General features: G+C 48.1%; 1 protein-coding gene across 12 annotated transcripts in view; it reads right to left on the bottom strand.

The window, feature by feature from the left end:
* Positions 1-12,558, bottom strand: part of Ppcdc (phosphopantothenoylcysteine decarboxylase) — an 86,527-nt gene that overhangs the window by 64,356 nt on the left and 9,613 nt on the right. For 5 of the 12 annotated variants that reach the window (XR_780673.1, XR_780677.3, XR_780681.2 and 2 more), the window contains 4 exons: positions 12,276-12,404; positions 10,213-10,381; positions 9,835-9,971; positions 6,744-7,635 (listed from right to left, as the gene is read on the bottom strand). Coding sequence is in view for 2 of the 12 variants with exons in the window: in XM_010626421.2 (XP_010624723.1) it covers positions 9,886-9,971; positions 10,213-10,381; positions 12,276-12,404 (384 nt within the window). In the remaining 10 variants the exon portion in view is untranslated. The other 7 variants (XR_780680.1, XR_004514310.1, XR_002025452.1 and 4 more) reach the window with 7 other exon arrangements.

Raw genomic sequence — 12,558 nt, 5'->3', positions numbered from 1 at the left:
AAGCCAGAACTGTGGATCTGAGGAAAGTTGCAAGGAGGGAGCAGAGCCAGCCAAAGAAAGAAGCCATAGTGAGAGAGAGAACTTTTGTAAATAATCTTTAAAAAAAAAAACAAAACCCCTACAAAATGTTAGGAAAATGTAGAATGACTTCTACTGTCTCTAACAGCAGTCTGCTTTTAGTTCAAAACTGACACCGGAGGCATTAACCATAGAATAGGACATTTGGCTTCACCCTGAGATAACAGGGCATATCAAGACCCCAAGCTCTGAGGTTTTGTAAGCCACGATTGTAAAAGTGTCAAGATGAAAAGAACAATTGCTAAATTTGCTTTCCTGACCCTGAACACCCCCCCCTCCTATGGGCTAGAATAGCTAAATGAATCCTAAAGGTAAACTTCCTAACTATAAAGACTTGCTACATCTGGGTTAAAAGTTAACTGTCTTGTGACTATAATTTGTACTTTGGTAATGTAAACTGAGATGAAATGTAACCACTTGAATGAAATCGTGGCTGTAAAACCCTGTAAAAGAAGCTGTAATCCAGCATGGGGTCAATCACTGGCACTGCTTCTAGTGCGATTTGCCTTTTGTTGACAAAATAAACCTTTTGTTATTTTATCTCCATTCTACATCTGTGTGTGTGTCACTTACCAATTCCTTCCACAGCAATGGGAGTTACAACAGGCTGTGCTATGGGGTGGAGCTACCCAAGTCCTTTGGCTTCACAACTTGCCACAGATTGCCTTGGGTACTAGACATGGAACTACAAGATTTAATGTTTGCCCTGCTGGATTTTGGTCTTACTTTGTTCCCATTCCTTGTTATCCCCTGAATGTAACTTTTGGAATGAAAATGTCTATCTCGTGTCATTGAATGTTGGAGGTAGACTTTTCAGCAATTTTGAAACCGTTACGGTTTTAGCAACTCTTACAGATGGACTAAGTAGCTTTTGCATACAGGGATATGCATGAGTCTTTGGGGGGCCAAGGGCAGAATGTTATGGCTTGTGTCTAGATGTCCCCCCAAAGCCTTGTGTAGTTTTTTGAAGTAGATAATTCTGGAATGTGTAATGATAGAATTAAGGGCTTGTGATTACTAAACCACTTCATGTGAGTGACTGGTTTGGCAATCACCCTAATCCTGGTAGTCTGAATAAAAGGAGCAGAAAGATACTTCTAAATCCCTTGCTGCTTTTTGCTGCCTTCCACTGCCATGAACTGTTTCCCTTGCTACTTTTGCCACCTTGTGTGCCATGTTGTTTCTCCTCTGCAGTGCCTATTGCCCCTTACTTTGCCTTGGATCCAGCAATTATGGACTCAAACCTCTGCAAATTGCAAGCTAAATAAGCCCCTTCCTCATTAACTTTGGGTGCCAGGTATTTTGTCTCAGCAAGGAGAGAAAAGTAACTAACACAGTTTTCCTTCGATTCTTTCTGTCTTTATTTCTTTTTGTTTGTTTGCTATGGTTTTTTTGAGACAGGTTCTCACTATGTACATGAGGCTGACCTGGAACTCACTATGTAGCCCAGGCTGGTCTCAGACTTGCAGCAATCCTCCTGCCTCAGCCTCCCGAGTGCTGGGATTACAGGCATGCACCACCATGCCTGGCTTGTTTTTGTTTTTTCAGACTAGGGCTCCTATGTGGTTCAGGCTGGCCTTGAACTTGAACTCAGTGATCCTCCTGCCTCAGCCTCCTGAGTGCTGAGATTACAGGTGTGCACCACCATGCTCAGTGTGATGTGAAGTTTTGGAAAGTTAGACCTTGGGAGTAAATGGCATGGCTTGGGCAGCAAATGAGAAAGTATGATGCTCAGAAAGCATCACGGGTCAGTACATAGATGAGGGTCCCAGTGGAAGTGGGATCTTCTTGCTATGGTTTTCTCCCACTGTTCACGCCTGTCTTTGTGAATTGTCATTTCAGTAACTCCAAGTCCTTGCTCATGGGATCTGTCAGGAGAAGGCCTTGGGGAGCAGGTATCTCACTGTAAACAGATAACTCAGAAAATATTATAAGGCAGTTAGGCAGGGCTGAGCCCTCAGCACATAAGACAATTGTGGCAGAGGCACACTCACTGAAAGCCAGGCTTCAAGAAAAAGAGAATCCACTACACCCACACCCACATACTTCCCCTAGAGAAGGGATGAACACAGTGATTTATATTCTAAATAGGCATCAATCACCTTGAGGGGGGAGCAATTTACTTTTGAATTCTTCCTACTCATCCAGAGTAGCTGTTTGTCATCTCCCTTTTCCTCCTCCTTCCCCACCTTCAAATGCCTTTTATTTTTAAAAAATTCACCTTGAGGTGGGGAGGTGCAAAACCTCCCTAGCCCATTCCTTCCCAGAAAACCTTGTTCTTTCCATGTACGTTTGCTATGACTTGCTTCCCTATTTGACCCTCATTTAATCTGTATTTCCTAAGTGACTATTCTTGTAATCTCCTGGTTGATCATAGTTTTGTCCTACCTCATACCCACCTTGTGATTTCCCATTGGATCAGTTATTTTAATCTTATTAGTTGACTACAATTTTGTCCCACCTGAACCTGCCTTACCTCGTGGCTTTGCCCAATAAAACACCCTTGAGAAGCAGCGTTGGTGGGCAATCCACTTTCTGGAGTGCCCTTCTGTCTCTTAGATAGAAGCTATCTTTCTCTTAATAAAGTCTTCCTACTCTTAACCTCTGTTTTTCCCAGAATTCATTCTTCAATTTTAGAGAACATGAACTCAGTGTTTAGATTATCTAGCAGGTTGGGAGTTATAACATTTCCCTCATATTATTTGGCGGCCCCTAGATCATATGCTCTATATCACTCTCATTCTGTTCTTTGAGCATATTTGAAGACTTTCTTCAGAACCTTCTCATAGTTGGTTTCTACAAATAAGATAGCAGATGCAATTAAACAGCCCAATAGCTTTCAAAAAGGATTAGACCTAAACTTTTCTGCTTGTGCATGAAGGTCATCCCGAGTTTGAACTATTTCTTCAAACCATTGCCTATTCAGCTCCCCAGCTCTGTGGGGAACTTGGTCTGGAGCTGGCTGTGTGTGCCACTGATGTGTTCCCAAAGGAACACCATCCCAACCCTGTCTCAGGCCCTGATGTCAGTGCCTGCCTCATCCTCATGAGGTCAGGGCCTACAAAAATTTTCTCCCCACCTCTCATTTTGGCCTCCTACCCCAAGACTGACTTACTGGATTTTTAAAATAACTTTCCCCTGGCTTATCTCTGTCCTATCTTTGAGATGATTCAAGGGGGGCAGATGGTGAATCTCAACTGTCCTAATTTCCTTCTCTGGTTCCCCTTTTCAACTCTGCCTTTCTCCCAGGTTTCCTTGACTTTATCTTTCTACCATTCCCACATTTCTAGTGTCTTCCCCGTCTTCTCAGGTCCCGTCCTGTGGCATCAGTACTCGTTTCATGGATGCAATATCTCTTTTCTTCAAAGTTGCTTCTGCTGTCTGATCATCTGTTCCTTTTGGACTGCTTTGGTTTCTCTCTTAGCTCTTTGTTGTCTGATGTCTGTCCTGAAGTCAGCTCATAGTGTCACAGGAAATATGAAATAGTATATCCCAACCTGTTAACTGTATGATATGCCAAGTTCTTGTTCTCTAGAAATTGAAGAATGAGCCAGGCGTCGGGTACTTGCCTGTAATCCCAGCACTTGGAGGCTGAAGCAGGAGGATCGCTGTGAGTTCAAGACCAGCCTGGGCTACATAGTGAGTTCCAGAGCAGCCTCAACTACATGGTGAGACCCTGTCTCAAAAAACCAAAAAACCAAAAAAAAAAAAAAAATCAAAGAATGAGTCCTAGGAATGATGGAGGTTAAAAGTAGGAAGATATTTATTGATAGGAAACTCCTGAGGGGCAGGAGGGTTCCCAAGTGGGGAGCAAGGACCCCACTTTAGAGAAGTTTTAGAGGGTGAAACCCACATGGGTACAACATGGGTCACAGCCATGAACATATCCAATAAGTTTACAAGTATAGTCACTTAGGTAATGGTGGTCCAATTAGGAAGCTAGTCATGTAGCAAGCGTGGATGGAAAGAAAAAGGACTCTCCTAGGAGGCGGTGGGTCCAGAGGTCTCTGGTCACCCCCAGAGTGGTCAATGCCTATCTATACTTCACTAAGCCCAGTTCTCTGATGAAGCATGTGGGTCTGGTCATCTTGTCTCCATCTTGAGGCCAGGTTTTCAGCTGGTATGTAGCTGTGGTGTTTTACCCTTGTCTTGGCCCTCTCAAGGACTTAGCCCTGACTGACTGCCTATAATATTTTTACCTAGCTCATCTATCTATAATAATGGCAGAGGAGGAGGAAGGGGGAGAGGGAGGAGCAGGAAGAGGAGGAGGAGGGGGACGACGATGAAAAAGAGGAGGGCCCCATGCCAAGCTTCACATCTTCCTACTTTGCCCCTGATCGGTGATGCCCTCAAGTGTCAGTCTCTGCTGCTTGACGAGCCTGGGCTGCCCAAGTGGAAGCTGAGGAAAGGAATCCCATCATTCAAGGGCTGCTCTGGGAAGACAGAGCGGCTCAACCATAACATTCCATCTTGGGGGGCTCAGGGGAGCAAAGGGCTTCTGTAGGGAAGGAAAGGAGCAGGGCAGGGGGCCTCTTTTTTCCTTCTGCAAAGCACCAGAGGCCCTGTCTTCCTGGGTTGGCTCCTGTGGGTCAGACTTGCTGAGGAGGGGTATTTCACTAAGCAAGCTCTGTAGAGCTAAATAAAGATTAAGCAGTTAATCTCTTAACTGTGTAGGTGGAGCTTCTTTAGGATTTAGAAAGCCAGGGAGGGACAAAAATCCTGCAACAGGATTGGGAAGGGGCAGAGACTTTGCAAAGGGCAAAGGGCAGGGACTAGAAGGACAACTCCAAAGGAGGGGCCCTGCACATTCCTTTCTCAGGGAAACCAGATAATAACACATCCCTCCTCCCAGCATGGACACTAACAGCTCCCACTTCCCTTTCAGAAGTTGGCCTAACTGGCGATCATCACAATGAGTGAAATAAACTGGACTCAGAAAGACAAATACCAAGTATGGGAAAATCTAAAAAAAGATGACAAGAAAGGTAGGAGACTGAGGCTGGGCATGGTGCCACACGCCTGTTATCCCAGCACTCAGGAGGTTTAGGCAGAAAGATCTCTGAGACTTTAGGGAAGTTTGGCTTACACAATGAGTTCAAGGTCAGCCTAGATACACAGTGACAACCTGTCTCAAAAACAAAAACAAAAAAGAAAGTAGATCATTATTAGACAAAGGAAGGGGGAGTAAGAGTAATGGGGTAATAGGATACTGGGGGCTGAGGAATTCACTCCCCTCTACCCACTTGAGCTCAAGCACCAACCAGCCTAAAGCCATCCCTCCCTAATCTCTCTCCACCCACCTGAGCTGGGAATGCCCTAGGAGCCTTCTATACCACCCCAGATTGAAGACTTTTCTCTTGCTCTTGAGCCCCAGAGCTTGATTTATCTGCAGTGTGCAGTTTCTTTTCTGTCACCCCAGCACCATTTCCCTGCTTGTAACCTTCAATAAATGTAGCTGCTTTTTCCCCACCATCACCTTTGTAATTCTTTGCTTGTTGGACACACGGACTTGGAACCTGTTCAATCTGTTGCACAGTAACTGGGGAATGATGTGATCAAAATGTATTACATGCACTGATCCCCCAAATGTGAGAAGGGGAGGGAAGGGCAGGGAGGTGACAGAGGGGTGAAAATGATCAATAAATATTATGTGCATGAGTGAATCTGCCAAAATGAAACCATTAATCTATAACCAATGTGCACTTAAAAAAAATGTGAAACAAGAAGGATGAGGAGGAAGTTGTCAAGCCAAGGTCTTTCTGTGGACCCTTGACATTGGCATTAACCAATGGTGCTCACTTTCCTTTCTTGTCTTCCTATCAGTTTGGTCTCAAGCACTCAGCAACCATCTCAAATTGTAGCTGCACCATCCTTCACAATGAGGCTTTACCCGGTCACTGAGCAGTTAGCAGAACAGGAAGACCTGGAATCCAAGCTCCAAACCGAGCCCTGAAGCCTTGGATGTGATATAACAACAAAGATTCACACAGTGCACCAGAGTCGAAGAGATGAGCCAAGACAGAACAGACCTGAGGGACTCAGACCACACCACGGGGCCCAGGGACAACTGGGATCTTTACCCAAGAAAAGCACCCCTACCCTGGGGCTGTCTGGGACAGCGCTCAGGTGCCATGGTCACCATGTTGCCTTGGTCCCCACCTTCAACTCCTTCCTGCTGCTGCCTATAGCCTACAGCCCAGTGCTTTCTGGAAGGGAAGAGTTATCTAAAGAACTTCCTGCCCTGGGCTGGGGCCTAGTTTAAATTATTGCATGAGTTTCTTCATGGTGAAAGCCCCTGAGGAATCACTGACCATCTCAAAAGGACAGAAAGACATTTTGCAATTCCCTTTTTTTTTTTTTTTTTTGGTTTTTTGAGACAGGGTCTCACTATGTAGTTGAGGCTGCCCTGGAACTCACTATGTAGCCCAGGCTGGTCTTGAACTCACAACGATCATCCTGCCTCAGCCTCCCGAGTGTGGGATTACAGGCGTGTGCCACCATGCCCAGCTTATTCTATTTTGTTATTAGCTATTGTTAATCTCCTTAAAGCAGAGCTTGGAGAAAATTAGTCTTCCTTGGCCTTAAGCAGCCTGTCTCTCTCCCTCCTTCTCTCTCTCTCTTCTTCCCTCTCCCTCTCCCCCTCTCTCCCTCCCCTCCCCCTTCTTCTCTGTCCCTCCTTCTCTCTCCCTCCGTTTCTCTTTCCCTCTCCCCCTGTCCTCATCGCCCATCTCAAATTCTTTCTCCGTGTAACTGCGGACCTCTGTTCTGTTACAGATAAGGTTAATAGTAAAATTCTTGCAGAGTCCTGTGATGTCCTGGTTTCTCAGGAATCTGCTTGACTTCAAGGCTGACCTCTGCTCTGCAACTGATAAGGTAGACAATTATATTCCTATAAAAGGAGTCCTGTAACATCTTGGAAACTGTTTTCTGTCAAGAAATATAGATAAGGTTGACAACCATGTTCCTGCAAACAGGGTCCTATGACATCCTGCAATTCCTGATATCTGGTTTTCTTTCAAGATTAAGTTGTAAAATGTCACTGGGTAAATAACTGCCTTTGTTTTGCCTCTGTAATCTTGTCTTGTCTCCTTCCAGTCTCACACCAATCCCTGCCAACCAAACATATAAAAACTGGAGCCTTTCCTTTGTTCAGGGATCAGTCCTTTGTACAGGGAGTCCAGCTGAGTTGGTGTACACCTGAAAATAAAATCCTCCTGTCTCCCAGTGGTCTCTGCAGTCTCGTGAATTCTGCAACATCCTGTTGTGCTCAACTTATAAATGAAGCATTGTTGTAGGTAAGTATGCATAAGACAAAACATAAAATATACAGGTTTGGTACTCTCTGCAGTTGTAGCCATCCACTGTGTATTGGTCACCTTCCATCAGTAGGACAAAATACCTGATACTTGTAATTTAAGGGAGCTTTATTTCTGCTCACTGTTTCAGAATGTCCATAGTCAGCTGTCTCCAATGCAGAAACATCATGGTGAAAGAGAGTGCAGAAGAAAATTCCTCAACCTGGGCTGGAGATTTGGCTCAGTGGTTCTGCCACCTGCCCTGCAAGCACAAGGGCCTGAGTTCAATCCCCAGTACAAAAAAAAAGAAAGAAAGAAAGAAAAAGAAAACTCCTCAACCCATGGCAACCAGGAAGCAGAGCATAAGGGAAGAGGGCCAGGGACCAGGCACAGTCCCCAAAGCTGTAATCCGATGACCCACCAGACACACTCAGAAATGTGTCTCACTAATCTAAGTGTATCTCGAGCCAAATAGCTGACAACCAAGCTTTGCTCTCACAGTCTATCTACTGTCAAAGTGACACTGATATAGAGTCCCTTAAATCACACTGAATCTCCCCATAAAGATATAACAAGGTTGGGCTGGGGATTCAGCTCAATGGTGCCACCATCTGCCTTGCAAGAACAAGGCCCCAAGTTCCATATCCGGTACCAAAAAAAGAAAGACATAACAAGGTCAGAGTTCTGCCTAACATGAAGTGAACTTTCCTGAATGCAACCAAAACCACATTAATTCCTTCCCCCAGCATCTCAGCAGTTCCAGCGCTACTGAAAAGTCCAAGTCTAAAGCTTCCTCTGAGACTCATGGTAAACTCAGCTGTGAGCTCCTATAAAATCCAAACAGCAATCCAGACATGGTGCTGCGCACCTGCAATCCCAGTATTCAGGAGACCGAGGCAGGTGGACTGCTGCCAAGTTCGAGACCAGCACAAGTTCAAGATTACAGTGCAAGACCCTGTCTCAACACACACACACACACACACACACACACACACACACACACACAAACAGCACTTAATCCCAAAATACAATGGTACAATGGTACATCATAAACATTTCCATCTGAAAAGAATAACAGAAAAGAACAGGGACAAAGCAAGACTGAAACCCAACAGGGGAAACATTAAATCCTGTAGCTCTGTGCCCAGCATTGAGGCAGGTTATGGTGAGGTGTTGGTTCCAAAGGGTTTGGACAGCTCTACCCCATAGCCTTCCCAGTTGCAGCCCTCATGGCCTCTTTTGGGCTGGCTCTTGCTCGCTGCCTGCGGTTTTCCTCAGCAGATGTTCCCATTCCAACTTCCTGAATCTCTACTGCAGCTGTGACTTCCCTCTTAGGCTTCACGCATCACTCTCTCAGGCTCCTGGCAGGGACTGTGACCCTGCTATACCACACTGCTTGGCCTCTCAGACCTTCCTCTGAAATTAGGGGGGAAGCCTCTGGGACTCCACAACTTTTGCAACTGCACATCTATGAAACCCTCACCAAAGTCTGTTGCCAGCTGAGCCATAGCTGTGCCCCTTGGATCAGGGCTGCAGTGCTCTGAGTGCCAGATGACTGAACTTGGGACACACTTGCCTCAGCAGCTCTGAGTATGCAGGGCATCTTGGGCTCTCTTCTCAAAGCAAAGTCTTTCAAAGGAATGTACCCTTTATACCCTCAGCCTGGGATGGGTAGGGTCTGGTCAATTCCCAAGATGCACGAAGTCACACACTGGGAGTCCTAGACTGTATCCTCAGTAAGGACGATGTTTTGTACACATCTCACTTAATCCTCTCAACAGCTCCCTCAGGGCAGGAAGTTAATACAGGTAAGAGTCAAGAGAGGTGAAGTCCTGAACCAAGATCCACTGCTAGTGAGTGGCCGAACTGAGATTTGAACCACAGACTGACTAGCTTCAGAGTTCTCTGTCTTTATATGCCCATATATTATGGGGACATATGATACACTGATCAGTCAGCAGGCCAGACTTTCTCCAGCTTTACCTGGCAATACCCTCCATCTCTGAGACCACAAGGAAGGATAACAGGTCACTTTTCTTTATTTTCCAGCACCCTCAATCTCATAGCATGGTGTATGGGAAATCTGAGAGTCCTGCCACCTCTGTGTGGCACCTGGGCTCCCCACCAAGGAATGTCCAGGGCCACCATGCCAGTGATCTCCAGCCATAGTGTTTCCAAAAACAATTCCTGGGGAAAAGGTAGAATCAAGGTCTCCCAGTCCCTGAGTTTCCCTTCCAGGGGCACAAGGATAGCCTCCCTGGCTTGCTGTGCCCATCCCAAGAAGAGATGAGGAGGGACCCCAACACGCAGGTATCTCTTGGTTCAAAGAAGCTAGGGCCTCAGCCATCAGTCCAGTCTGACCTTGAGCAGATCTGGACCTGCTTTCTTGGGAAAGATCCAAGCAGCCCCCTCCTCAGCAAATGCTGGGACCTTCACCAGATTTAGCTGATGTCCTCCTTACCAGCCTGAAAACACACTGAGCCAGGGCAACACCAGTGAACGAAGGCCAGGTTCAACTCTGCTGGATGCCATGGTGCTGGGAGAGGACTTCTTTCACTTTATCCACAATGGTCTCCACCTCAGCCATGGCCCCCATACCTGGATACAAAGTTCTCCTGTGGCCCATGCTTGCCCAAGTGCCCCACCCAGCAACCTAGAGCAGGCTTGGGAACCCTTAACAGTGCATGTGCCAGGCACTTCACAACACCACCCACTTCATCCTAACCCTTGGAGATGTGGGGATTAGGGCTCCCATCCTCCAGCAAAGAGAGCAGAACCACAATGGGCCAGGATGCCATCCTGAAACAGTGCCTGGGCTGTGGCCTGGCAGGGCACTCACCTTGGTCTCCACACACCAGCTTCTTGGCTATGCAGGGAACCTCAGTGTAGCCAAAGATCTTCAGCTGGCCCACCTGCTGGGCAGTGATCGGGTGCTCCCACATGGCTGTGTTCATGGCAGGACAGAAGAGCAGGGGCTTGCTGGGGTCCCAGGCCCGGATGACACAGGTCTGGGAAGAACGGGGTCCTCCTGCTCAGCTGCTATCCCTCTCTGGCCCCTCTAAATCCTCCAAATGTCCTCCCACCCATGGCCAGCAGCCCAGCTGCTGGCTTGGGATGGCAGGACATGCCTGTCCCTCAACCAACACCTGTAGTGGCTGGCCCCTCCCATGGGAAGCCTCCTGAGCCTGAGCCTAAGCCTAAGTCTCCTCCTTGCCAGCTGTCACCTCTTAGGTAGAAGCAGTCCTGGGGAACAGAGACTGACTTTGTGGTCACCAGGAAGTTGGGGACTGACTATTCAGAGGAGAGGGGGAACACCTGATACCAGCTCTACTTTTTTTTTTTTAATTTAATTTCTCTTTTCTTTTTTTGAGAGTGTCTCGATATGTAGTTCAGGCTGGCCTTAAACTCAGTGATACTCCTGCCTCCTGCTGCTAGTAGCACAAGCACACATCACAACATCCAGCTATCAGCTTGACTTCTGGGACTACAAAACCCTAGTAATTATAGTCCATCAAGTGATACACAACTCGCATGCATTATCTCAAGAGCCTTCACTTGGTCCCTAAAAGGAAGGTGCTAAACCCTCTCATGGATGGGCAGCTGTGCAAGGTCACACCTGGATGTGAACGTGGCTCTGAACACCTGTCACACGGAAGGCTGAAGGCTTCCAAGGCTGGGCTGTGTCCTGACCAAGTCACAGACCAGGGTCGGACCACCTCACAAAGCTCAGTGCTGTGGGCCTTGAAGTCCTGTGGGTCTGAGCACTTGTCTCTCACTGTGATAACCTGGTGGGTCATTTAACACCAGGACTCCAGCTTCCTCTCTGTGAACAGCCCCCTTGCTAGGTGTCCATGAGGACTGAGGTGTGACTGCTTTCAAACAGCAGCACAGGGCTGAGCCCTGGATGGCTCCTGTCAAGGCTACACTCACAGGCTTGCTGGGCTGAGGCTGCTGGCAGGACAAGGGACTTCCCTGTGCTGGGAGCTCCCTGGGGAAACAGGGCTGGAATCCCCTCCCAGAAGTAGAGTCCATGTGGGAAGAGGGGAGCCCAGGGCATGATGCCGGGAAGAGGCCAGGATACTGGCTGCCCCTTCCAGGTCCGTCCTCTCCTGGGACAGCAAATGGCCCCAGGGTCCAGCTACTTACGTCAGAGCACGCGCTGCTTTCCCACCAAATCTCCTCTGTGCACACCCAGACTAAGAGTGGACAGTTTTGGTCAATTTCCTCTTGGCCCAAGGCCACCCGCTGCTTCTAGAGGCCACAACATCCCTGGAAGACCCTGACTGCGGTGGGGGGCAGGGCTGGACTGGGGCTCTGAGCAGAAACCCAACAGCTCCGCCTCTCCTCATGGCTCCCCACCTCATGTCCCCGGCACTTCCTGGACAAACCACAGCGGGAGGGAGGAGGGGCCTGGTTCCCACAGCCAAAGGGTGGGTGCTGGGCTGGCACCTTGGGAATCGGCTAGGTGGGGGCTGGATCCACACCCCCAGGCCTGCAGCCTCAAGAAGTCACCTTCCCTTCCTCATTCTGATTGTGCATTTAGCACAAATTGGGACTGGTCTCTTTCCTCTCTGTGTCCCCTAATACAGTAGAAACTGAGTCTGGACCCTGCAGCTAAAGCTACAAGAGAGCTGGGCATGCACTCTAGCTGCTCTGTGAGGCAGCAGATGCCTGTATCAGGTTGCCCTCATGTACCCAGATCCCAGGGAGAAGGCAGAGGTCGAACAGCAGGTTGAGGACAGCAGGGACAGTGGACGCCTGGGTCCATCCAACCGTGCCTGGATCCTCTGCCTCTTGGAAAGTAAATGGCACAAGCATGGCAGGGCACTGTCCTGTGCACATCTGAGTCCCACAGTGACAGGGAGGCCAGGGGAGAGACAAGGGCACTGGGCAGTCACTCACAAGCAAGTTATCACAGATGCCACTGGCCACCTTTCCCAGAGTGTTGGCGTCCAGAGGTGCTACCACCATGAGGTCCGCCCACCGCCGCAGGTCGATGTGCAGAACCGGGTCAGAACGGTGCTTCCACATCTGAGAGGGAGGACAGGGTCACAAGGAGGACAGAGTCACAGAGAGGGCTGTGCTCTGTGTGGGTCTGGAACCCAGAGGGCCGTGTGACCTCCTAGCTGAGTCACCATTGTTGTCCCCCCGCTTTTTTTTTTTTTTTTTTTTTTTTTTTTTTTTT

Source organism: Fukomys damarensis, unplaced genomic scaffold (assembly GCF_012274545.1).
Source record: "Fukomys damarensis isolate Sample0158 unplaced genomic scaffold, DMR_v1.0_HiC HiC_scaffold_25, whole genome shotgun sequence".
Lineage (NCBI taxonomy): Eukaryota > Metazoa > Chordata > Mammalia > Rodentia > Bathyergidae > Fukomys > Fukomys damarensis.
The sequence above is the reverse complement of the archived record's forward strand: the minus strand, read 5'-3'. Positions and strand labels throughout refer to the sequence as shown.